A 26,113-nucleotide genomic window follows, 5' to 3' on the forward strand; every position below is an offset into this window, starting at 1 on the left:
CAACTATATAAATATCCTGGTGTGAATGAGTATTAATAGAGCAGTTACATATCACTAATAGAACAGCATTTCCTTGTCTTCCTGTGTCAAAGCCTTAAATCAACCACTATGGTGTGATAAGGGATTTTTGTGTCAATTCTTCAAATTTCATTCTTTATTTTATTTTTAAGCAGTTTTACTAGTGAGGCTAATTCTTTTGATATTGGAGGTTTAAGGGGTTGTTCAGGGGTGGGGCTGACAATTAGGATCTGCACTAATTAGCAGGCAGTTCGGGGACAGTTTGTCCCCTTTACAAAATGGAGCAGTAGTGTGCACGCTCCACCGCCACTCCATTCATTCCCTATGGGACTTATGAGTGCTGTGCTATTCTTTTTCTCTATCCCCATGATGGCACCACGGAGAGAGGGGTCCGCCCCCAGGGACAGGAAACCTACAGGTGAAAAAGGGCGTACCTCTCTCCCGCATCAGTTGGTTTCCTGTCCCTGACGGGGAACCTACAGCACGTACCTGAAGGATTCTTCGTGGATTCCAGGGGCTGGTGCAGTCGACTTTCTAACAGGGGGCGCCCTGTTACGGCTGGATCAAGCGTTTTTTTCCCCTTTTTTCTCCCTTTCCTGAAGCACCACCACAGAGGTCGGCGGGCCTCATGGGTGAGTGGGGGAAGGCAGTGAAAGGATCAAGTCTGCCTTCCTCGGAAAAAAAAAAAAAGGGGGGGTATGAAAGAGCAGGTGACGGCGGTCACCAAAGGACTCTGCATAGTAATATGGAGGTAGCGGCGGCTATCCTTCCATAAAAAGCCCAAGTAAGAACGGGGGGACACCCGTGGGCAAAGACACCGGAGTCAGGCAGGCGTCGGCAGCGGAGCGCTGGTAGGCGCTTACCGGCGCCATTTACCGCAAAAACGCCGACAACGGAGCGCTAGTGCGCGCCGGCGCCCCAGCGCATTCATTTCCTCATGTGAGGCCGACGAACCAGAGAACCGGAAGTTGGGCGGGCGCATGCGCAGACCGTCACTTCCGGTTTCGCCGGCACAAATACAATAAAAGAACGCCAGCAAACGAAATAGTGTGGCAAATTCAAACTCCAAGTGCACCAGACAGTGCGGAGGCCACTATGAGCGAAAACGAGCAGCAGATTATGCAGGAAGCTGTCCAGCGATCTCCTGAGCAGGCACAAGTGCAGCGGCGTCTGCACATACAGCAGCAGCGCAAAGGAAACTCTTCCTCGGTACAGCGCAGCAGCAGCGGACGGTCAGAGTCTCAACGCAGCCGAGGGTCTGCAAAAACCATACGGCCGGCGACGGTTCCAGCGGATACAGTCCCCAGGCCTGAGACGGTATCTCTGATCCACACGGGGTGAGTGATCTACGTGAAAGTGCTGAGTTTAATATGGGGTTACTCTTTCTTGTTCTAGGGGAGGAAAAGTACAGGCAAAGCTAAGCACAAGGAGTGTGCCATATGTTCAGACGAGCTGCCTTCCTCCTGGGAGAAGAGACTATGCAGCGTTTGTATAAAAAAGACGATTCAGGAGGAAACCCCATCATTTGCCTCAGAATTAAAGTCATTAATAAAAAACCAGGTGGAAAGTGCCATTAGAGACATTAAAACCACAAAGAAAAAACATAAAAAAAGACCTGAGCCTGAGTCTAGTGCGGACGAGTCAGAAAGTGAGTTATCCGACTCAAATGATTCGTCAGCCTCTGACACCTCTTCAGTATCCTCTGAGGGGGGGCGCAGTTGCTTCTCTATCGAGGAAACAGACGCTTTAGTGAAAGCAGTCAGAGCAACAATGGGGCTAGTAGATGAGCGACCTAAAAGAACAGCGCAGGACATAATGTTCAGCGGTCTGGAACAAAAAAGAAAAAGAGCATTTCCAGTAAATGAGAAGATCCACTCTCTAATTAAAAGAGAATGGAAAAAACCAGACAAAAAAGCTCTCCTGACCCCCAAAAGAAAGTACCCGTTTGATGACCCAGCCTGCTCGTCCTGGAGTAAGGCACCAAAGTTAGATGTGGCCATAGCAAAGGCCTCAAAAAAGTTTGCCCTACCATTCGAGGACATGGGTACCTTAAAAGATCCGATGGACAAAAAAGCCGAAATTTTCTTCAAAAACTCCTGGGAGGCGGCAGGAGGCGGGCTTAAACCAGCTGTCGCGGCCACCTGCACGGCCCGCGCGCTAATGGTGTGGCTCGAGAACTTGGATTCCCAATTAAAGCAGAAAGTCTCAAGAGACACAATTCAAAAATCAGTGTCCGTAATGAAAGGTGCAGCAGCCTTTTTGGCGGATGCATCGGTAGATTCTGCCAGACTAGCAGCCAGAGCTGCCGCCTTCTCAAACGCCGCAAGACGTGCTCTGTGGCTAAAATGTTGGCCAGGGGACCTTCAAACAAAAACGAGACTGTGTTCAATACCCTGTGAGGGTGAATTCTTGTTCGGCGCAACGCTAGATGATATTCTCGAGAAAGCCGAGGACAAGAAAAAGTCTTTCCCTGGTTTCCCCAACCAGTCTTACAGACGTTCCTTTCGGAATAAAAAATTTATGCGGAGAAAACCTCCGAAAGGGAACAAAGAAACATGGGAGGACAAAAGAAACAAAACCAGAGGGTTCCTATTCAACAAACCTACACCCGATAATAAAAAAACTCAATGAAGGTGTCCCCCAGGTTGGCGGGAGACTGACCGGGTTTCTTCCAGCCTGGGTAAAAATTTCAAGCAGTCCCTGGATACTAGGCATAGTACGAGAGGGGCTCAAGCTAAAATTCCGCATTCCCCCCAACAACCTCTTCATGGTAACACCGCAGAGACAGTCTCAAGAACAGTCGGCTCTTCAGGAAGAAATTCTAGGCCTAGTCCAGAAGGGAGTCTTACAGGAAGTCCCACACCAGGAAAGAGGCATGGGCTTCTACTCTCCCCTCTTCCTCCGAAAGAAGCCAGACGGATCGTACAGGACGATAATAAATCTCAAAAAATTAAACAGTTTTCTCGAGATCCCACACTTCAAAATGGAGACAATAAAATCTTGCGTAAAAATACTCTTTCCCAGGTGTTTCATGACTGTTCTAGATCTACGAGATGCTTATTATCATGTACCGATCCACAAGGATCATCAAAAGTACCTCCGGCTAGCAGTAAATATCCAGGGGGAGGTGAAACATTATCAGTTTCGGGCCCTCCCATTTGGGTTAGCTATCGCACCCCGGGTATTTACGAAAATAATGTCGGAAGTGATGGCTCATATACGGGAACAGAATATCCTGATAGTTCCCTACTTGGACGACCTCCTTGTAGCAGGGACATCATTCCATCACTGCAAACAGCAGTTGGATTTGGTCATGACTTCTCTGTCAAGCCTAGGTTGGCTGTTGAACCTTACCAAATCCAAAGTAGCCCCATCTCAGGTACAGGAGTACTTAGGGATAGTCCTCGACTCAACCACACAACTGTGCTACCTTCCTCAGGGGAAGGTTCAAAAAATGACACCGGCTGCGGTGCAGTTGTCAACATCCCCAGTCACCACGCTCAGGAGAGCCATGTCCCTGCTGGGCTCCATGACAGCCTGTATCCCGGCCGTACAGTGGGCACAATGCCATTCCCGGGACTTACAATGGGAGACTTTAAGTTCAAACCTGTGTCTGGGAGGAAATTTAGACGGGCAGTTAAGTATATCACCGACTACGATACACTCCCTACAGTGGTGGGCGGACCCGATAAATTTTTCCAAGGGGGTTCCTTGGGCACTGCCGACAGAAAAAATCCTAACGACGGATGCAAGCCCCTGGGGGTGGGGGGCTCATGTAGACGGTCAGGTGGCACAAGGAAACTGGAGCAAAAATTAAGAGCTAACCTCATCAAACATGAAAGAACTGCTAGCGGTAAAACTCGCCCTAATACACTTTCTAAAACTCCTCCGCTCCCACCACGTAAAAGTCTTCTCAGACAATCAGGTAGTGGTGGCATACCTAAACCACCAAGGGGGTACCAGGTCGCAAACACTGATGGAAGAAACACGATCCATCTTTTACATTGCAGAACACAATCTGAAGTCCCTAACAGCCCTTTACATAAAGGGTTCAGAAAACCAGACCGCAGACTTCCTCAGCAGAACACGCTTGAAACAGGGGGAGTGGGAGCTGAAACAGTCGGTGTTCAACCAAATAGTGAAGCGTTGGGGAGAGCCAGAAATAGACCTATTCGCGGACTATCAGAACCGGAAAGTGAGAAAGTTCTGCTCAATCGATCCCCGGGGAGGGCCAGTAGCTCTGGACGCTCTTACAGTCCCCTGGAACTATCGTCTCTCCTACGCGTTCCCTCCAATATCCCTCATTCCCCTAGTCTTGAGGAAAATTCGGGAGGAGGGGGCAACAGTGATAATAATAGCTCCATTCTGGCCTCGCAGAATATGGTTTTCTTGGCTGAGAAAGATGTCCATAGACAGGCCGTGGGTTCTACCAGACACGCAAAATCTGTTATCCCAGGGCCCAGTGTGTCACCCCAGTGTAAAAAGCCTACATATGACAGCTTGGCTTTTGAAAGGAAGCTATTAAGCAACAAAGGGTTTTCATCCAATCTGGTGTCCACATTACTACAGAGTAGGAAACTCGTAACCACCAAAATATATGGCAAAGTGTGGAAAAAATTCATGTCTGTATCGGGGGCTGACCCAGGGGGGGAAATCCCAATAGATAAAATTCTCGAGTTCCTGCAAAAGGGTTTGGAAAAAGGGCTAGCTACAAGTACTCTAAAGGTTCAGGTAGCAGCCTTGGGAGCGCTGTATAATTATGATCTAGCCAGAAACCGATGGATCGTGAGATTCATCAAAGCCGCGGGTAGATCAAGACCTGTTCCTTTGCATAATGCCCCTCCATGGGATCTAAACCTTGTTCTAAATGCACTAACCAAATCCCCTTTTGAACCCCTGGCAGACGCACCCCTAAAGATTCTATCTTTAAAAACAACACTCCTAGTGGCCCTAACCTCAGCCCGTCGCGTTAGTGACATACAAGCGTTGTCCGCGTGTCCTCCCTTCACTCAAATTCTCGAGGACAGAGTCATTCTAAAAACAGACCCGGCTTACCTCCCAAAAATCGCATCACAATTTCACAGGACACAAGAGATCTCCCTGCCCTCATTCTGTCCCAACCCCAAGAATGAGGGAGAAAAGACACTACATACCCTTGATGTTAGAAGGTGCCTACTCCAATACTTGTCAGCCACTAGGGAGTGCAGGAAGGATAGGGCTCTGTTTGTCTGCTTCCAGGGTCCGCGGAAGGGACAGAAAGCGTCAAAAGCTACGCTAGCGAGGTGGATAAGAGATGCCATCGCCCTATCCTACTCATCCAGCGGGGCGGCCATCCCGGAGAATATAAAAACGCACTCGACCAGAGCAGTAGCATCATCCTGGGCGGAAAGAGCTGGCGCTTCAATACAACAGATATGTAGAGCGGCCACTTGGTCTTCCCAGTCTACATTTTTCAAACACTACCGCTTAGACTTGACCTCCTCTGATCTCACCTTTGGTCGAAGGGTTCTAGAGGCAGTGGTCCCTCCCTAAAAAATTACAATCTATGCAAATCTCTCCGTGGTGCCATCATGGGGATAGAGAAAATTGTAGTTACTTACCGATAACGGTATTTCTCTGATCCCATGATGGCACCCGTATATTCCCTCCCTTTTCACACACAGGTGTGCACACTATAATGTATAGTTAGTTACCTTTAGTCACGGTGCCTCTGTTAAAATTGTTAAGCTCAATTTGTGTAAATATTAGTTTGCAGCTGAAGTTCTGTATAAGGCTCTGTTAACCAACTGATGCGGGAGAGAGGTACGCCCTTTTTCACCTGTAGGTTTCCTGTCCCTGGGGGCGGACCCCTCTCTCCGTGGTGCCATCATGGGATCGGAGAAATACCGTTATCGGTAAGTAACTACAATTTTTTGGCAGCTCCATAGTGAGTGAATGGAGCAGCTTTCGATTTTCCGAGCTACTTCTCCATTTTGCTTCGCCTCTTTCTCGCACATCGAGCGGTGCCATAAGAGTGGTCACCGGGGTACAGCAGCTTTTCACATTCCTTGAACTTTCTCACTTCACTGCTACATGCTGCAGGGTCGTTATTATGCTTCGGTTTCAGTGTGAGCTAGCTTGCATGGATAGCGGTCGCATCACTGATAGGACCGCTATCCCAATCATCCATATCTTCGTGGGACAAATATGGACAATCTTCATGTCAGACTGGTGAGGGGTATGGTTGATTATTATTTTTCTTCTTTTACAGGGGACTTGGGCATCAGTGGATTAGGTGTAAAGGTGAGTACTAAGGTTGTTTATTATTTTCTGTCTTTTACAAGTGACATGTGCTTCAGTGTATTAGGTGTAAAGTTGCGCCTTTGCTGGGGTGGCTGCAGGCTACTATTTTTAGGCTGGGGGTCCAATAGCCATGGCCCCTTACCAGCCTGAGAATACCAGCCCCCAGCTGTCTGCTTTAGCTTGCCTGGTTGTCAAAAATGGGGGGGACTGCACGCCGGTTTCTTTCTTTTTTTTTTTTTTTTAAATTATTTCATTAACTTAAAAAATGGTTTGGGGACCCCTTTATTCTTGAAAACCAGCCTTGCTAAAGCTGACATATAAGGGTTGCAACCCACAGCTATTGGTTTGATTGGCTGCAGCACGGTCAATGTGACACCATTACTGCGGACCATAACACGCACCGGGACTAGCGGCAGTGACTCCGCGCTGGACCTGGAGAGGGTGAGTAAAGCGAGGTTGGGTTGTTTTAACTGAAAAAATGAAAAAACCCTTCATCTGTCTGTGTCCAGCTATAGACAGGGTGGAGGGGGACAGAAGTCCTGGCTGATCTCCTGAGAAACAGAGAAGATTTCTTTATATATTTCTCAGTAACTTTTGATTGTAATATGATACAAAGTAGGATCTAAGGAGAGCGGGAGATAATGGGAGGCGTTCCTGGCATTTCTTGTACAGTGTTTATATGGTGTTTACCCTGCATATAGCGGCATGGCTGTGTAGATTTAAAACTTCCGTGATCTTAAACCCTTAGATGACTCATTGTAGTTAATAATGTATAATGGCGCGAACACAATGGGCTGCCTTCACTGCGAGTGCCACAATTATCAATTTCATATTAGTCTCCCCAGGACTAGGAACTGCTCCTTAACACTTGGAATGTCTCCTGGTTTCTACTTCTATTTTCTGTTACATATGGTAAATAATTTTCGTGAGCTGTCGCAGTTTGGCCATGTTCACACTTTGCGGTTTTTACCGCGGATCCGCGGCGATTTTGATGCTGCGGGTCCGCAGCAGTTTCCATAGCGTTTACATTAACATGTAAACCCTATGGAAACCGCAAACCGCTGTGCACATGTTGCGGGAAAAACCGCGCAGAAACGCAGCGGTTTAAAACCCGCAGCATGTCACTTCTTTGTGCAGAATCGCAGCGATTCTGCACCCATAGAAATGCATTGAACCGCTTACTTCCCGCATGGGGCTGTGCCCACGTTGCGGGAAGTAAGCGTATAATGTGCGGGAGGTACCCGGGGTGGAGGAGAGGAGACTCTCCTCCAGGCCCTGGGAAGCATAAATAGTGTTAAAAAAAAAAAGAATTAAAATAAAAAATGATGTTATACTCACTCACCTCTCAGCGCTGCCCGCGGCCGTCCGGTCTTCGGTTTGCTGTGCGAGCAGGACCTGTAGTGACGTCGCGGTCACATGACCGTGATGACGCCTCGGTCACATGACCGTGACGTCACGAAGGTCCTTCTCGGCACAGCATCTTTGGAACCGGAGCGCCGGGTGCAGCGCCGAGGAGATCCGGACATCGGAGGGTGAGTATAAGCAATTTTTATTATTTTTATCATTACTATTGATGCTGCATATTGCTGCATATGCAGCATCAATAGTACAGGAGTAATCCCGCAGCAGAAACCGCGGAACAAACCGCGATAAATCTGCAGGGATAACCGCAGCGGTTTTGCCCTGCAGATTTATCAATTCCGCTGCGGGATAAACCTGCAGAGCAGGCCGCAAAGTGTGAACATGGCCTTTAAGTGTTAATTTTTTCTGTCTGTATTCGTGTTCTAGGAAATGTCCCCATTCACCATGTTGGTGCCCTGATATATATAGGTTTACAAATCTTTCACATACCTGGTTATTTTTGGAGATCCCAACACGTACTTGCTAGTGATGAGCGAATATACTCGTTACTTGAGATTTCCCAAGCACGCTCTGGTGTCCTCCGAGTATTTTTTTAGTGCTCGGAGATTTAGTTTTCCTCAGCTGAATGATTTACAGCTACTAGCCTGCTTGATAACATGTGGGGATTCCCTAGCAACCAGGCAACCCCCACATGTACTTATGCTGGCTAACAGATGTAAATCATTCAGCAGCAGCGATGAAAACTAAATCTCCGAGCAGTAATAAATACCCCGAGGACACCTGAGCATGCTCGGAAAATCTCGAGTAACGAGTATATTCGCTCATCACTATTACTTGCATTACCCATTGATTTTCATTCACACATTGTAATGCATCATTTCTCCTGTGGAGGCACTGCAGGGAGATTGTACACTTGCTGCTGAGTTCCCCTGCAACCTTCTGACCAGATGGAGAATTACAGCCATGGCCATCCTATTAATAACTCATTTTTAGAGGATCTTGGAAAGAAATTGGCATTGTTCAAAAGGAACCTGACAACTGCTGCTGGCTGCCTGTTCCACGGGCATCATGTATTAGGCACTGGCTGTATGATTTAAGGTATGTACAGTTATATGAAAAAGTTTGGGCACCCCTATTAGTCTTAAGCTTAATGTTTTATAAAAATTGTTTTTTTTTTGCAACAGCTATTTCAGTTTCATATATCTAATAACTGTCGGACACAGTAATGTTTCTGCCTTGAAATGAGGTTTATTGTACTAACAGAAAATGTGCAATCTGCATTCAAACAAAATTTGACAGGTGCATAAGTATGGGCACCCTTATCATTTTCTTGGTTTAAATACTTCTACCTACTTTTTACTGACTTACTAAAGCACTTTTTTTGGTTTTGTATCCTCATTGAGCTTTGAACTTCATAGCCAGGTCTATGCAATCATGAGAAAAGCTACTTAAAGTGGCCACTTGCATGTTGTTCTCCTGTTTGAATCTCCTCTGGAGAGTGGCATCATGGGCTCCTCAAAACAACTGTCAAATGATCTCAAAACAAAGATTATTCAACATAGTTGTTCAGGGGAAGGATACAAAAAGCTGTCTCAGAGATTTAACCTGTCAATTTCCACTGTGAGGAACATAGTAAGGAAATGGAAGAACACAGGTACAGTTCTTGTTAAGGCCAGAAGTGGCAGGCCAAGAAAAACATCAGAAAGGCAGAGAATAAGAATGGTGAGATCAGTGAAGGACAATCCTCAGACCACCTCCAGAGAGCTGCAGCATCAACTTGCTGCAGATGGTGTCACTGTGCATCGGTCAACTATACAACACACTTTGCACAAGGAGAAGCTGTATGGGAGAGTGATGTGAAAGAAGCCGTTTCTGCACCACAAACAGAGTCGGCTGAGGTATGCAAAAGCACATTTGGGGAAGCCAATTTCTTTTTGGAAGAAGGTCCTGTGGACTGATGAAACCAAGATTGAGTTGTTTGGTCATACAAAAAGGCGTTATGCATGGTGACCAAAAAACACAGCATTGCAAGAAAAACACTTGCTACCCACAGTAAAATTTGGTGGAGGTTCCATCATGCTTTGGGGCTGTGTGGCCAATGCCGGCATCGGGAATCTTGTTAAAGTTGAGGGACGCATGGATTCCTCTCAGTATCAGCAGATTCTTGACAATAATGTTCATGAATCAGTGACAAAGTTGAAGTTACGCAGGGGATGGATCTTTCAGCAAGACAATGATCCAAAACACCGCTCCAAATCTACTCAGGCATTCATGCAGAGGAACAATCACACTGTTCTGGAATGGACATCCCAGTCCCCGGACCTGAATATCATTGAACATCTGTGGGATCATTTGAAGAGGGCTGTCCATGCTCGGCGACCATCAAACTTAACTGAACTGGAATTGTTTTGTAAAGAGGAATGGTCAAAAATACCTTCATCCAGGAACTCATTAAAAGCTACAGGAAGCGACTAGAGGCTGTTATTTTTGCAAAAGGAGGATGTACTAAATATTAATGTCACTTTTCTGGTTAGGTGCCCATACTTATGCACCTGTCAAATTTTGTTTGAATGCAGATTGTACATTTTCTGTTAGTACAATAAACCTCATTTCAAGGCAGAAACATTACTGTGTCCAACAGTTATTAGATATATGAAACTGAAATAGCTGTTGCAAAAAACCCAACTTTTATAAAACATTAAGCTTAAGATTAATAGGGGTGCCCAAACTTTTTCATATAACTGTATGTCCCCTGTTCTGCCATTGTTCTTTAATGTATAGAAAAAAATAACCATTATACTCACCACGGGCGTTCATACAAGTCACGGGGCTCCATGGGCACACATGCAAGTCATGGGCACACATGCAAGTCATGCAAGTCATGGGGCTCCATAGCCGAAGTATAGTGCAACCCCATAATCCTGTCCGGTTGGATTTTTTTTGGGTGGGGAGTGGGTTGCCTATTTTCCACTGCAGACTCATTCTGTTGGATTTCATTTTTCCTAGCCAGTTAAGTCTGATTAGTTCGGCCTGTTTGTGGTCATATGATCGCGCGATCCATCGTCCTCTTCATCTGTATGAGCAGCTTTCACAATGATTGCGGAATCGCATTCCTGAAAAATACACATATGATATAATTGGCCCCATATTGGTGTTTCTTACTGCAACTTCCCCCTTTCTATTATTTTGTCAGGCAGACTGTAAGTCTTGTGATCGCATATTATCCCAGAATTGCTAAACACCAGTCACAGTGCGGCGCTGCCCGTTAGTTAATTATCTGTCTGAGTGAAGCAGAATCCTGCTCTGAAAACATCGGTGTGAATCCTAGCAGGCATTTATGGGGTTAAGATGCTGGTGTTCTCATTGTGGAGTGTGTGCGGAGATTTGTGGCCCTTCATTATTAGCGGAGTCTTATTTTTCGTGGACTTAGTGTATTCAGTGTATGAAGGTTCTGACTATGTTCACACTTGGGGTTTTTTTTTCTGCATAATAAACACAACGGAAGTGATGTGTGTTTCTAGTTGGGTTTTTTATGTGTTTTTTTTTCTACTGTTGCCAAGTAACGTTGGTGCAAATTGATTAACAAGACCTGGTCTATTGGTCACATCAGTAATCTGCGGGTGCTGCAGGAGCCCCGAGAACCCTTCTCCTACCGCCTAGATCATCTTCTGGTTAGCTGGCCCAGTGCGACATCACGTATACGTCACACAGAGGCCCTAATTCCAGCAATGTGTGGAATGGCTGCTTGTTGGAGTTTTGATAGAATCCCAGATTTCTCTGCTGTAGATGTAGCAGTGCTGTGAATGCTGAGCCCTGTACAGACTCCATCCACACCACTGAGTGACCATTCCTGTATACACCGTACAATGTCAGCAAGCAGCCAATCAGTGTTGGCGGCAGGAGGGGTGTCACACAGATTATCTGGACTTCCTTCCTCAGGACACCTAGTCCGCTAGTGATAATCTCCTGTTGAGAAAACACTGATTGTGTTGAAACTACATCAAGCTTCTGAGCAAGTGACGCCTTCCTGGAATCAGTGTCTCTCTGCCATACATTATGCTGCTCTCAGCTTGCACCCTGACACTGGAAGAGCTCAGTGCCGCTCTTTATGTAAGCTTGGCCACATGCTAAACGTGGGTGCAGGCACACTCTGATCCCCGGTTCTCCTTTAGAAGCTCCTCGCTCGATACACTTCAGGGTGTAGTGAGCGCTGGCCATAGACTGGCAGGACCGAGCGATCGGAGCCACACTGCGTCGGATGGAGTGTGCCCACACTGTGAGCGCACCGCTGGGCTACTGCTGCTGGAGATGGAAATCAGAGGGCATAATGGTGCGTCATGAGTAAGACTGCCTAGTGCAGTCGAAACGCATCGACTTGGTCATGTCGACCAGGTACATTTTTCTTTTGTATGCACTATATTTTCTTTTGAAAATTAAAAAGAAAAGGAAATCCAGTCCTGTTGAGCCGGACTCCAATTTTTTTCAATTTTTTATCTATTTTCCATCTTGGTGCTCCCAGACATTGACTGCGCCAAGGAGTATGACCGGCTACCTTTACTTAGTCTTCCCCCAAGAGCGTCAGAGCGCCTTGTAGATGTGACAAATGTACAAGGGGCCTTATTGTGTTACTGAGACTCTGCCCAAAAGCAGAGGAGCAAGGTGCGCCCGCGTCTGTCACCCCTTCATGATTGCTCTATTGTAGCAGGCAGTCTTTTTTTTTTTTTTTTTTGCATGCGGTGGAAGTATAAAAACTAACTTGCAGAGAACTTGTCTGCATCTCCCTGAAGTGGAAAGAAGATGACACTTGTGACGAGCTCAACAATAAATCTAATGGTCAGCGCCACCTGTTAGTTACAGACCATGCACATTATGGCACTTGTACACAAAAGGCCGATACTGCAGCTTGTGACGACGGCGTCTGATAAGGCAGATCACAGTGTGAGCACAGCCCGATGACTGACTGCAGGGGATTGCTTCACATGTGTCACCGTCCTCTCTAATTAAATGTCCACAGACAGAAGTGATGTGACTATACGGTATTATGGAGAGTAAGTTCTCCATAGTGGGAACCTGACGGCACCAAATGACTTGTCATACCAAGCTCAGGCGCTCAGTGTGGTCAAACAGTGCAGTGCGTCTTCCATTCCATCTATCTTTATCCTTCCCTTCTTTGATTGACTACTTTGGCTTTACAGGGAACAGCAGGGGTGAAGGATAGATAGAAGTAGGTGGGAAGGTGCCCCCGGACAGCTACACCAAGGGTGCACTAAGCGCCTGTGCTTGGTTTGATCAGTCATTTCTTAGTGACACAATTTCAATGTTGAGGGGAATAACAATATATACTATAATGTATACTGCTCTCCATACAGATCTACGTTTCTGAACCTACCTCCATTTACCTCCGTTCACTTTTACCTAATGGGCTTGGTTATACCACTGTGGTTTTGCACTACAGAAGCCCACTCATTATTTTAGGGTCGCGCTATGCTGACAGTAATAGATCGGGGTATTTTGTGCCCCCTGGGCAGCGCAGAGTAGCATGACCCTGCTCATCAATATACTGTACTTCTGATCTAATGTCTGGCACCCACCGGCATCCTCTGCCCCCGAACACTTAGTGTTTGCTCTTAAAGTGATTAGATCTTTTTCTCTCCTTTCCTCCCAGCTTCAATTATTATTGGCTTTTTAGTAAATCCAATTCCGTTGCTGTAGTTCTAAACTGGAAATCTAATCACGTAAATGGATCCGATAATCGGATTATCTTTGATTTACGAGCGCGCCGCCGTTACCGCCGGAGAGTCTGATTTGTTCAATGATTTTGGAATGGGTCACATTGCACGACTGTGTTACCGTCGTCATGGGATAGCCCAGGATCCGGCAGCGGTAGCCTCACCTCTGCTTGTATCAGAAGCCTCCGGCCATGAGTTCTGTCAGCCAGCTGGCTTCACCTCTGCTATATTGTATCCCAAGGTCAAAAATGGCGCTCTACAAGAAAGCGTATAATTTTCCTTTAAACATTTCCAAGAGGGATAACAGAGGGGAATTTCAGTGCTTGGTTCCAATACAAGAGGCCCCAGAATGGTTACTGCACTGGGAATGCTGGTATTCATCTAATTCCGCTCTGCCTTCATGTGGTATCATTTCTGCGGTGTCACCGGAAGAAAAGTTTCCTATTCACTTGACCGTGAAACCACAAAGTCTTGTCACTATTGTTACTGAACCGTTCTGTTTCCTGCAGTTGTCATTGTCTGTCAGTATCCGTGTGAGATCACATCCACTACATAATACTGTACACATTTTATACATGCGTGTTAAAGTCACCAGTCTACATTTTTATAGTGCATCTGTCATCAGTTTTCTCCGTACAAACGGCATAAATGATTGAATAGAACTCTTGAACCTGGTGAGGCTGGCCTATTTACTTTGATAATTCCTTGTCAGAATGGCTGAATAACCTTTTGGTACAAGTTTATTTCAAACTCCGCCCACTATCCTAATTCACAGCTCCTCAGTGTCCCTCCTCCCTGCTGACATCTCACGTTGCTCAGTACAAGCTGCAGCTGTCGGTCAAGCTGTGTGGTGAAGACTGAACACACTTGGACTCATGAGAACTGTCCTTTAATAGCTCGACTCATAAAACTCTACACAATTGAGCATTTCCAGCCAGCGACAGCCAACACCGAGAGTAGCTGAACGGTGTGTGTGCTGGGTGTTGGACCCTGTCTGATCAGACATTGATGACGTATCCTTAGGTCATCATCAATAAAGTAATGGACAACTTCTTTAATATTAGGATTATGCAGCCATTGTGATGTGAATTTTCAAATTGAGTACATCCATCTTGTGTCTAAGAGGTCCATTAAATAATATTTGCGATTTGTATTGTGAATCCTGGTGATAGATCCACTTTAAAGAGTTATTCTCATCTTCATAAATGGGCATTACTGGATAGTACTTGCAAATACCAGTAATTTTTGCAATTTGCGGCTTATTACAAATTTTAGCCGTTCAGGAGATTTTAGCACTTTTCTATTGATTACAGCTCGTTGCCTTGGAGACAGACCACCGCTGTTAGACAGCAGAACATGCACAGTGCTTTCAAAATATTTTCTATTGAGCTTGCCGGTACCTCCTAACCCTTGCCAGCTTCATTCAGTGCAGTGTTTGTGAGGTGGACCACAACAGTGGTCGGTCTCCTAGGAAACGGGCTGTAAACAAAATCCTATTTAATACACAGTAAATTATTTTTGCAAACACTGTCCAATAATATCTATCTATGAAGATGGGAATAAAGCCATGTTAGGCTACTTTCACACTAGCGTTAACTGCAATCCGCCACAATGCGTCGTTTTGCCGAAAAAACGCATCCTGCAAAAGTGCTTGCAGGATGCGTTTTTTCCCCATAGACTAACATTAAGCGACGTATTGCGACGGATTGACACACGTCGCAACCGTCGTGCGACGGTTGCGCCGTGTTGTGGCGGACCGTCGCCACCAAAAAACGCTACATGTAACGCTTTTTGCTCACGACGGTCCGCTTTTTCCGACCGCCCATGTGCGGCCGGAACTCCGCCCCCACCTCCCCGCACTTCCCCGCACCTCACAATGGGGCAGCGGATGCGCTGGAAAAATGCATCCGCTGCCCCCGTTGTGCGGCGGAGACAACGCTAGCGTCGGGAACCTAAGTATCCTTAATTAACATTTCACAATTTAATAAAAAAAAATCCTCTATGGGTTTTAGTTCCACTAAGTGACAAACCAGAGAGTTTTCCTTTACCCTCCAGAAAGGAGTTCTGACCATAGAGAGACATCTATAGTTATTACACTTCAGAGTGACCCTTTTTCCATTAAAAACAGTGGTTTTGTTCGCTTTGTACAATACACAGTTTATCTGGGTCTTAGCTGGCCCAGATCATCGTTCGTGCATGTTAGGAGGCTGCATTCCCCCTGTAAGTGGGCCTAACAAGGTGGCACTAGTAAAATGGGAAAAAAAAAAAAAATGATAAATACATATATGAATGTGTGTATGTATATGTGTGTGTGTGTGTGTGTGTGTGTGTATATATATATATATATATATATATATATATATATATATATATATATATATATATATATATATATATATATATATATATATATACACACAGTGGGGCAAAAAAGTATTTAGTCAGTCAGCAATAGTGCAAGTTCCTCCACTTAAAAAGATGAGAGGCGTCTGTAATTTACATCATAGGTAGACCTCAACTATGGGAGACAAACTGAGACAAAAAAATCCAGAAAATCACATTGTCTGTTTTTTTATCATTTTATTTGCATATTATGGTGGAATTAAGTATTTGGTCAGAAACAAAATTTCATCTCAATACTTTGTAATCTATCCTTTGTTGGCAATGACAGAGGACAAACGTTTTCTGTAAGTCTTCACAAGGTTGCCACACACTGTTGTTGGTATGTTGGCTTATTCCTCCATGCAGATCTCCTCTTAGGCAGTGATGTTTTTGGCTTTTTGCTTGGCAACACGGACTTTGAACTCCCTCCCAAGGTTTTCTATAGGGTTGAGATCTGGAGACTGGCTAGGCCACTCCAGGACCTTGAAATGCTTCTTACGAAGCCACTCCTTCGTTGCCCTGGCGGTGTGCCTTGGATCATTGTCATGTTGAAAGACCCAGCCACGTTTCATCTTCAATGCCCTTGCTGATGGAAGGAGGTTTGCACTCAAAATCTCACGATACATGGCCCCATTCATTCTTTCATGTACCCGGATCAGTCGTCCTGGCCCCTTTGCAGAGAAACAGCCCCAAAGCATGATGTTTCCACCACCATGCTTTACAGTAGGTATGGTGTTTGATGGATGCAACTCAGTATTCTTTTTCCTCCAAACACGACAAGTTGCGTTTCTACCAAACAGTTCCAGTTTGGTTTCATCAGACCATAGGACATTCTCCCAAAACTCCTCTGGATCATCCAAATGCTCTCTAGCAAACTTCAGACGGGCCCGGACATGTACTGGCTTAAACAGTGGGACACGTCTGGCACTGCAGGATCTGAGACCATGGTGGCGTAGTGTGTTACTTATGGTAGGCCTTGTTACATTGGTCCCAGCTCTCTGCAGTTCATTCACTAGGTCCCCCCGCATGGTTCTGGGATTTTTGCTCACCGTTCTTGTGATCATTCTGACCCCACGGGGTGGGATTTTGCGACGAGCCCCAGATCGAGGGAGATTATCAGTGGTCTTGAATGTCTTCCATTTTCTAATTATTGCTCCCACTGTTGATTTCTTCACTCCAAGCTGGTTGGCTATTGCAGATTCAGTCTTCCCAGCCTGGTGCAGGGCTACAATTTTGTTTCTGGTGTCCTTTGACAGCTCTTTGGTCTTCACCATAGTGGAGTTTGGAGTCAGACTGTTTGAGGGTGTGCACAGGTGTCTTTTTATACTGATAACAAGTTTAAACAGGTGCCATTACTACAGGTAATGAGTGGAGGAAAGAGGAGACTCTTAAAGAAGAAGTTACAGGTCTGTGAGAGCCAGAAATCTGGATTGTTTGTTTCTGACCAAATACTTATTTTCCACCATAATATGCAAATAAAATGATAAAAAAACAGACAATGTGATTTTCTGGATTTTTTTTTCTCAGTTTGTCTCCCATAGTTGAGGTCTACCTATGATGTAAATTACAGACGCCTCTCATCTTTTTAAGTGGTGGAACTTGCACTATTGCTGAATGACTAAATACTTTTTGCCCCACTGTATATATACATATATACATATACATATATACATATACATATATATATTTATTTATATATATATATATATATATATGTGTATGTATGTGTGTGTGTGTGTATATATGTGTGTGTGTGTGTGTGTGTGTGTGTATATATATATATATATATATATATATATATATATATATATATATATATATATATATATATATATATATATATATATATATTTATTTGTCTAAGGGTTTTTCTGTCTGTCTGTCTGTCCTGGAAATCCCGCGTCTCTGATTGGTCGAGGCCGTCAGCGACGGGCACAGTATCGACGTAGATGTCATAATGGTTGCCATGGCGACGATGATGTCATAAAGGTTGCCTCGACCAATCAGCAACGGGCTCAGTCTGCCGCGAATTCTGGAATCATCATTGTCAATATACTACGGGGACATGCATATTCTAGAATACCCGATGCATTAGAATCGGGCCACAGTCTAGTATATATATATATATATATATATATATATATATATATATATATATATATATATATATATATATATATATATATATATATATATATATACACATATATATATATATACACATACATACATACATACATACATACATACATACATACATACATACATACATACATACACGCGCACACGTAAAGCGCCCTGGAATAAATGGCGCTATAATAATAAATAATAATATCTATCTATTATATATATATATATATATATATATATCTCCAAATACAATACACACATACATATACACATATATATATATTTAATGTTAAAATGTCTCTCACAAATGTCTTACATGATAATAAATTTTTAAAGGTACTATTTATAAAAATATTAAATGGTACAATAAAATAAATACAGCACGTATAAGACCACGGATGGCTTAAAACTATAATTTCTAGTCTAGGCTTCAAAAGCTCAAACATTATACAGTATCTGCAATCTACAAGTCATAGTAAATAAAGTGAACACCGTTTATTTGTGCTTAAAAAAACCCAAAAACTTTATTTTCCACATTTTTTTAAATTTCTTTTTTTTTTTAAAAAAAGCATATCTAAAAATGACATGAAAGACAAGCCCTGTATATCACTGAAAAAAAGATGCAAAGTTATTTAATTAACCAAACAAAAAAATGAATAGCTTTCAAGACTGCATGTACTAAAACCCAAAATGTATGTATGGACAGGGGATAAGCCAGCCCTTAACTAGTTAATTTAATCATTGTGTTTTTTTGTTTTTTGTTTTTTTTCAGTTTTGCTTCTTACATGGTTTGTTTTTTCTTCCTAATTGTTACAACTCAGCCATTTTTCTTTGCTTGATGTGAAAAAAATCTTTAAGTGTGCCCCCGACCTCCGCTATCCCTCGTGTTTACACGATTACGTCCCCCCTCTCCAATATTCCACGTTAATGTGAAGTGAAGGTCACGCGGGCAGATGTATAGGTGAACCTCATCCTGTTAGTGTCGTGCTATGGACACGATATGGGGGGATGGAAAGAGTTTTACATCAGTGGAAAATTCTTCTTTTCCGGATCATCAGTACAAATGCTTTCCTCTGATGTTCGGGTGACAACGATGTTCTGCATGAACTATAAAGCCGCAGCTCTGTAATTGCTTTTTTTTAGAATAATTTATCTTATTGTTTAAAACTGCTTGCTCCGTCATGTACATTGATGCCTTCCAGATACCGTCAGCCTGGCGGATTCTGACCTCCGCTCATCTCATTTTATTTTATTTTTAGCTTTTTTCAAGATGGACTGAAAGCTGTCGAAAACCTCAAACCTTCCATTGAGAAGCTATCGACGGATCTGCATACGGTAATTGTAGTGATTTTCTTTTTTACCATGATGTTCTGTTAGTGGATAATTGCTCTTTTTGTGCTCATGGTTCTTTGCAATTTATAATAATAGTAAATCGACCCTTCTGTTGTACTTACATTTACGTGTTCGGTTTTCACAAAACTTGCAGTTTCAGAGTCTTGGATCTTTGTTAGATGCTTCTATGGTTACTGAAGTACAAATACAAGCATTTCATATGTTTCTTTTATTGAAAAGTACATCAAGGTTATAAAAAGACTCCAATTTTCACAGCGTTGTTGGGAGAATGTCACAAGTGTGTCACGTCTTCTGGGAGATCTGGGGTTAGGTGATCCTTACTTCCCTCATATTAAATGGACTTTGTTTCCTTGGGCACTGAAGAGGTTGACAACTCTTTCTACGCTGGTTAGAGACATGAAGCTTCATCTTTCAGCTGCTAGTGACCTGCTCATTTTTCTTTCTCTGTAAAACCTGGCCAGACCTGTTCATCCCTGCCTGTGAAAGTTTTGCTTCCTGGCTTGCTGGAGTTGGTGTGCTGAATTTGGAGTTCATAGTTGCTGCTGGAGATTGTTGTTTGCTGTTTTTGGGTGTATGCTTTCTCCATTATCCTATTCTCATTTGGTTTGTACCTTCCTATCCTTCCCTTTATTCCTCACTACACTTAGTGAGTGTTTTTGTATGCAAGTTGCTTTTTGTTATCCCTGTTTGCTTGCGTGTATATACACTAACATATATCTGTCTCAGGCCTCCTGGGGGAGGGGACAGCTTAGGACATTAACAGGAGCATAGTAAGGTCGGAGGCTCAGGCCTCTCTACCTTCAAGAGTACCCTCGGGACAGGGATAGTTAGGGTCCCAGTTCCAGGGACAGTTTGAGGCCCCTCTTCCTTACCGAAGACAGTCATAGAGTGATAGAGAAGTTGCTAGTCATCCATGCAGGGGGTCACTGCCAATTTTCTTTTTGCCATGAATAAAGAATGGGATCTAAACATCCTCTGAGAGAATCTTCTCCCAACCATCCAGGAGTAGAATGGTGAAGAACAATGTTTTTTTTTCAGCATGACGGAGACCATGTCACAGAAGTGGTAACTAATTGGCTCGTTTAACAAAACATTGACTTTTTAAATTCATGGCCATGAAGCTCCACCAAACTCAAACCCATTGAGAATCTCAAAAAGTGGGAGGACAAACAAAAACTAAGACACTGGGATAAACTTTAAGCACTGACAAGACAAGATTGGGTGGTCGTCAGTCACGATTTGGCCCAGACGCCGATATTCAGCTGTCAGGACGAAGGTCAAAAGTCTTGAACAATAAAGGGCAACACTCTAAATATTGAGTCTTTCCATACCCTTGATGTATTTGTCAAGAAAAGTGGAAAGACTTAAGAAATGTTTCATAATAATGAAAACATCCGAATAAAATCAAAGAACACTAAAATGTCAAAATGTGTGAAAATGAAAATTTGTGTCCGTCTCAAAACTTTTGGCCCACTGTACATTTACATCTATAAATCTTACGCATGCAATAAATGTGTCCTTAGTGGTGTATTGGTCAAACGGGCCTCTGTTAAAGGGAATCTGTCAGTAGGATCAACTCTTCTAAGCCCTCTATATGGGCACGCCAGGTCATAGAAAGTTGAATCAAATGATACCTTGATATCTACGATCTGTTGAATGTTTCTCGAGAAATTGACAAAGACCTTTGTGCCGGAAGAATCTGATGGCACAGAGAAATTATCTTTTGATTTGCATATAAGAAGAACGATGATTTTTTGGTAATCACTCACTTACTAGAGGGTAAAAACCAGCACAGGCTCCTGCAAATGTCCACATCCTACAGCTGTTAATACTGGATAGCACATCCCTGTAATCATTTATTAAAAGAATTCTCTGTAACAAAATGATCATATGAATTATTTTTTAGAAGCTGATGATGTGCTCTGGTCCTAATTAACATCTTCAGATCCTAATGAAGTCCCTTAAGACCCAGATCTCCGCAATGGAGCACACATACAGTAGCTCGGCTCGTTAAAATCAAGTATCGTAACTAAAAGCCAAGTATTGCATAGCTGGAAAAAAGGACTGAAGGCCAAAAAGCAGGAGCTGTAGCCCCAGACTGCAGACTGGCCCGGCACACTGTACAACTCTCATCATTTTGTGGAATGGTTGTATCGCCAATATCCACAAAGCCCTTAGTCGTTTTACAGTTTCCTCATTTGGACTGAGTCCATGATCGCCCTAGGCTAGTGATTGGCACACATGGCGTACTTGTTGGGTGTCTACATATAGAAAATCCGCGATATAACACAGCACCAGCTAAGAGTTTAATCATCTCAACTAAACACTGTGGAAAATTATCTGGGCAGAAATTGACACGTGGTGCAAATTTTTAGATCTGTGGCATGACAATTCTGTGTAAGGGATTTATCGTGGCATCCGGGCATTGCAAAACATATGGTGAAATCTGCTGCAAAGCCACAACAAGATCTGCATGGCAGGATCGTGCCGTGGTCGTGAAATCTGCTACAGATTAGTCCAAACATATTCTCTGCTGCGAGAACATCTACATGCATTATAAAGGGGTTATTTCCAATCATATGGTAGTAGATCCGAAGATCAGAGCTCTGGAGCCCCGAGAATGGACCGTACCGTCTTCTGTGGAGCAGAGTATGTTCTCCTATGTCCCATGGGACTGGTGCAAATAGGTAAGCGCTGTACTCCGCTTTCTCCAGCCGTCCCGTATACAGTGAATGGTGCAGAGGCCGAACATGTGTAAGTCTGCTCTGTTCTGGATGTGCTATTTTAAGGATAAGGACAGGATATTACTAATTCTGTTGGGAATAGACCTTTTACCACTTTGGTCCAATACACACCACATTTTGGCAATTTTATTTTGGATTTCATCGTAGAAATGCTGTGGATTTACCCAAAATTTCACACGTTGCAGCATACTGTAAATTGAAAGACTACAATCGTGACATTTTTCAGGTAACTTTCATTCATAGATCAGATGACTTCTCTCAGTATTACAGGATCACAAGTTTTACTTCACTTCCACCAATGAGCGAAGAATATACCGTAGTCAGATTCAGCATAAAGGGAGCTTTGTACTCAGACCAGGATTTTGCATTTTACTGCAGTTTTATATATTACAATAGGATAATCCATTCCCCTTTTTTGTCATAGATTTACCAACATTTTAAAGACAAATGTAGTAATTTCACCACCATACACATAGAGCCCAAAGCAGTCACACTGAGAAGAAGCTGTGCCAGTTTTACCTGTGTAGCTGTCTTCTGGCTGCTGCCTCTCCCTGCTGCTCCATAATACACAGGAATCCATCTTGCATTACATCAGGTATCGCTACAGTCAGCATGTTAGCAGCACAGTCTTCCCTTTCTATACTGGTAACGCCCATCTAGAAGTTTCACAAAGCTGACAAGATAGGGAAACCGTGTAGAGCCCGAGCTGACTTCATTATTGCTCTCCTAAAGGGACAGAGCTTTCATTAGTAAGTTGGAAATTACATTTTCTACTTTTCCTTATGATATATTTTTGAGACATGCTTTATATATTTTGTTATCCCTTTACATTATGCAGTTTTCCAGGAGTTTGAGAAGTCCTCTTTAAGGTGTAACCGGTAAAAGTAGATCAGACTCCTTGATATAGGAACTAATCAATTTTACAACAAGTACTTTAGTGGATGAGCACTTCTGTATGGATTGGAGCTGTCTCCAGCCAATCTTTAGAAGCACTGTTGATGTGGACTGGTGACGTACCTCCTACAATATAAGAAAAAAACTTGGCACTCAAGAAGAATTTTGGTGTAAAGAAGAAGATCCTTTAATGTGCATCCACAAAGTTTGAACGTTTTCGGCCCACATCCGGACCTTCATCAGAACAATTTTACTGGTATGGAAAATATTGAAAAGATATACATAAGTGAATCTTCACACAAAAACTGGAAAATAAAATATCATAACAACTATGCACATATGAGTACATGGAAAATAAAGTAAAAAACAAAAAATAAAACACAGACGAAAGCGTAGTATGTCTCATTCGAAGAGTTGAGAAAATAATCGCAAAAAAAGTTCCTCCTACAATAGCTCGCCCAGGAATTGAGAAGATAACCATGGACCCCAGCTCTATGGAAGGCACATCAGTGTCTTGAATATAGGGATGTCAGCTGTCAATTTTGGCCTACATTTATATTTTTTATTATTTAACGGCCTTCGGTTTGATCTTGAGCCATGGCGACTTGAATGACCAATCTGCAGGAAGAGTGATGTTCCTACAGATCGTTCACCACGGTCATGTCTGCCGTCATCTTGACAGAATTAAGCCATCGGGTTGCTGGTCTTCCTCTTTGCCTTATTCCTTCTATTCTTCTGACCATGATAACTTTCTCCAGTAATTGCTCTCTTTGTGTGATATTTCCAAAGTTGGCAAGTCGTAGCTTGGTCATCCTCGCTTTGAGTTACATGTCTGGGTTGATTTGTTCCAAAATTGATTTATTTGTTCTTCTTGCCATCCATGGTATTGATAACATCCTTCTCCAGCATTGCATTTCGAAGATGTCGATTCGTCTTCTGTCTTTTTTTTTTTTTTTTTTTTAATCTTTTCCCAAAACATTTTTTTCTCATGAATTGGCAAACTTGTCTTGGGAAATAAGAATTCAGCTAAATGATACCCTTCCCGTCACAAATAGTCTATGTCTTGGGGGAGAATGCTTTGTCAGCATGGCTTTATACTTCATGTAATGTTTTCTCCATCCCTGTGGCACAAGCGTATGTTTATAGAAATAACAGAACAAGTCTTCTCGAAGCAGCTGTGAAAACCGTGTTACTTGCTGATGTCACCACTTCATTCCTTCTCGTTTCTGTAGGTTGGGTGATAATTAGACATTCATGCAAGATCAGGATTATGAGTTCACAAAACATAAGTTTTTACCAAAACATCCTTTACCCTCTGTCTTTGGCATTTCTTCAGGAACCTCTAGTCAGCATTCCCATAATGCATGTGTCAGGGTCTGTTGCCCATTTTTCACCACAGTGCACAATACATATTTCGCATTACTTACCTTGGCTGAATTTATGCGTTACTCCTATTACTCTGTGTGTCATCAACCACTGTCTTAAAGAGGACAATTGAAATGGTTTACAACCCATGCACATTCCACTTGTGCAAATCAAGGCCAAAAAAAGTTCAACAGGGTTCTGGGATGTTTACAGGCGTTCAGTAGTTGATTGAAACTAATCAATCCAGCAGGCAGTCATTCATTATAGTCATAACTGGCCATTTCCATCACTTTGATCTGTTGTGTATGGGCTTCTTAAGCCATGATGATCTTGGGGGAATCCATGTCATTGGATGGGTTGAAATCCATATCCGAAAACAGCCTGATGGTTACCAAAAATCTGCAACATCTGCGGGCAGGAAATTTCCGCTTCATGGTGAGGATAAATGCAAATTTTCACCCAGGAGTATCTAATTTTCCATTTTAAATGTTCAATATGGGATTTATTTAAAGTAGGAGGTCAATGCCTGACAGTAAGAAAACTGGAGCTGAGCAAAAAGATACGTAGTCTGTGGCTACCAGACCAAACCTGCAAAGTTCTCCTACCTACCGGCATCCTTCGCGCCTCTTTAAATTAGTAGGCTTACCATGACATCATCGTTGCGCATGACATCGTGCCAGGTCTACTAATCAGAAGAAGTGCTATGGATGCCACAAGATAGGAGTAGGTTCACAGGAATCTCTTTTGACAGCCACACACCACCAACATGGTTGCAGGACCTACAGTTAAGTCCATATATATTTGGACAGAGACAACATTTTTCTAATTTTGGTTATAGACATTACCACAATTAATTTTAAACAAAACAATTCAGATGCAGTGAAGTTCAGACTTTCAGCTTTCATTTGAGGGTATCCACATTAAAATTGGATGAAGGGTTTACGAGTTTCAGCTCGTTAACAAGTGCCACCCTGTTTTTAAAGGGACCGAAAGTAATTGGACAATTGACTCCAAGGCTCTTTCATGGACAGGTGTGGGCATTCCCTTCGTTATGCCATTCTCAATTAAGCAGATAAAAGGCCTGGAGTTGATTTGAGATGTGGTGTTTGCATTTGGAAGGTTTTGCTGTGAAGTAAACATGCGGTCAAAGGAGCTCTTCATGCAGGTGAAACAAGTCATCCTTAAGCTGCGAAAACAGAAAAAACCCATCCGAGAACTTGATACAATATTAGAAGTGGCAAAATCTACAGTTTGGTACATCCTGAGAAAGAAAGTAAGTACTGGTGAACTCATCAATGCAAAAAGACCTGGGCGTCCACGGAAGACAACAGTGGTGGATGATCGCAGAATAATCTCCATGGTGAAGAGAAACCCCTTCACTACAGCCATCCAAGTGACCAACACTCTCCAGGAGGTCGGCGTATCAATATCCAAATCTACCATAAAGAGAAGACTGCATGAAAGTAAATACAGAGGGTTCACTGCACGGTGCAAGCCACTCATAAGTGTCAAGAATAAAAAGGCTAGACTGGACTTTGCTAAAAAAAAATCTAAAAAAGCCAGTACAGTTCTGGAAGAACATTTTTTTGGACAGATGAAACCAAGATTAGCCTCCACCAGAATGATGGAAAGAGAAAAGTACAGTTATGGTCAAAAGTATTGACACCCCTGCAGTTCTGTCAGATAATACTCAGTTTCTTCCTGAAAATGATTGCAAACACAAATTCTTTGTTATTATCTTCATTTAATTTGTCTTAAATGAAAAAACACAAAAAGAATTGTCCTAAAGCCAAATTGGATATAATTCCACACCAAACATAAAAAGGGGGTGGACAAAAGTATTGGCACTGGTCG

The 26,113-nt window shown here is 43.2% G+C and overlaps 1 protein-coding gene across 4 annotated transcripts in view; it reads left to right on the top strand.

The window, feature by feature from the left end:
• ASAP2 (ArfGAP with SH3 domain, ankyrin repeat and PH domain 2) overlaps window positions 1-26,113 on the top strand; it is a 216,678-nt gene that overhangs the window by 122,518 nt on the left and 68,047 nt on the right. For all 4 annotated transcript variants that reach the window (XM_077291399.1, XM_077291397.1, XM_077291396.1 and 1 more), the window contains exon 8: window positions 19,163-19,238. In XM_077291399.1, the coding sequence (XP_077147514.1) occupies window positions 19,163-19,238 (76 nt within the window). The remainder of the gene's footprint in view (window positions 1-19,162; window positions 19,239-26,113) is intronic.

This window comes from Ranitomeya variabilis, chromosome 2 (genome assembly GCF_051348905.1).
Source record: "Ranitomeya variabilis isolate aRanVar5 chromosome 2, aRanVar5.hap1, whole genome shotgun sequence".
NCBI lineage: Eukaryota > Metazoa > Chordata > Amphibia > Anura > Dendrobatidae > Ranitomeya > Ranitomeya variabilis.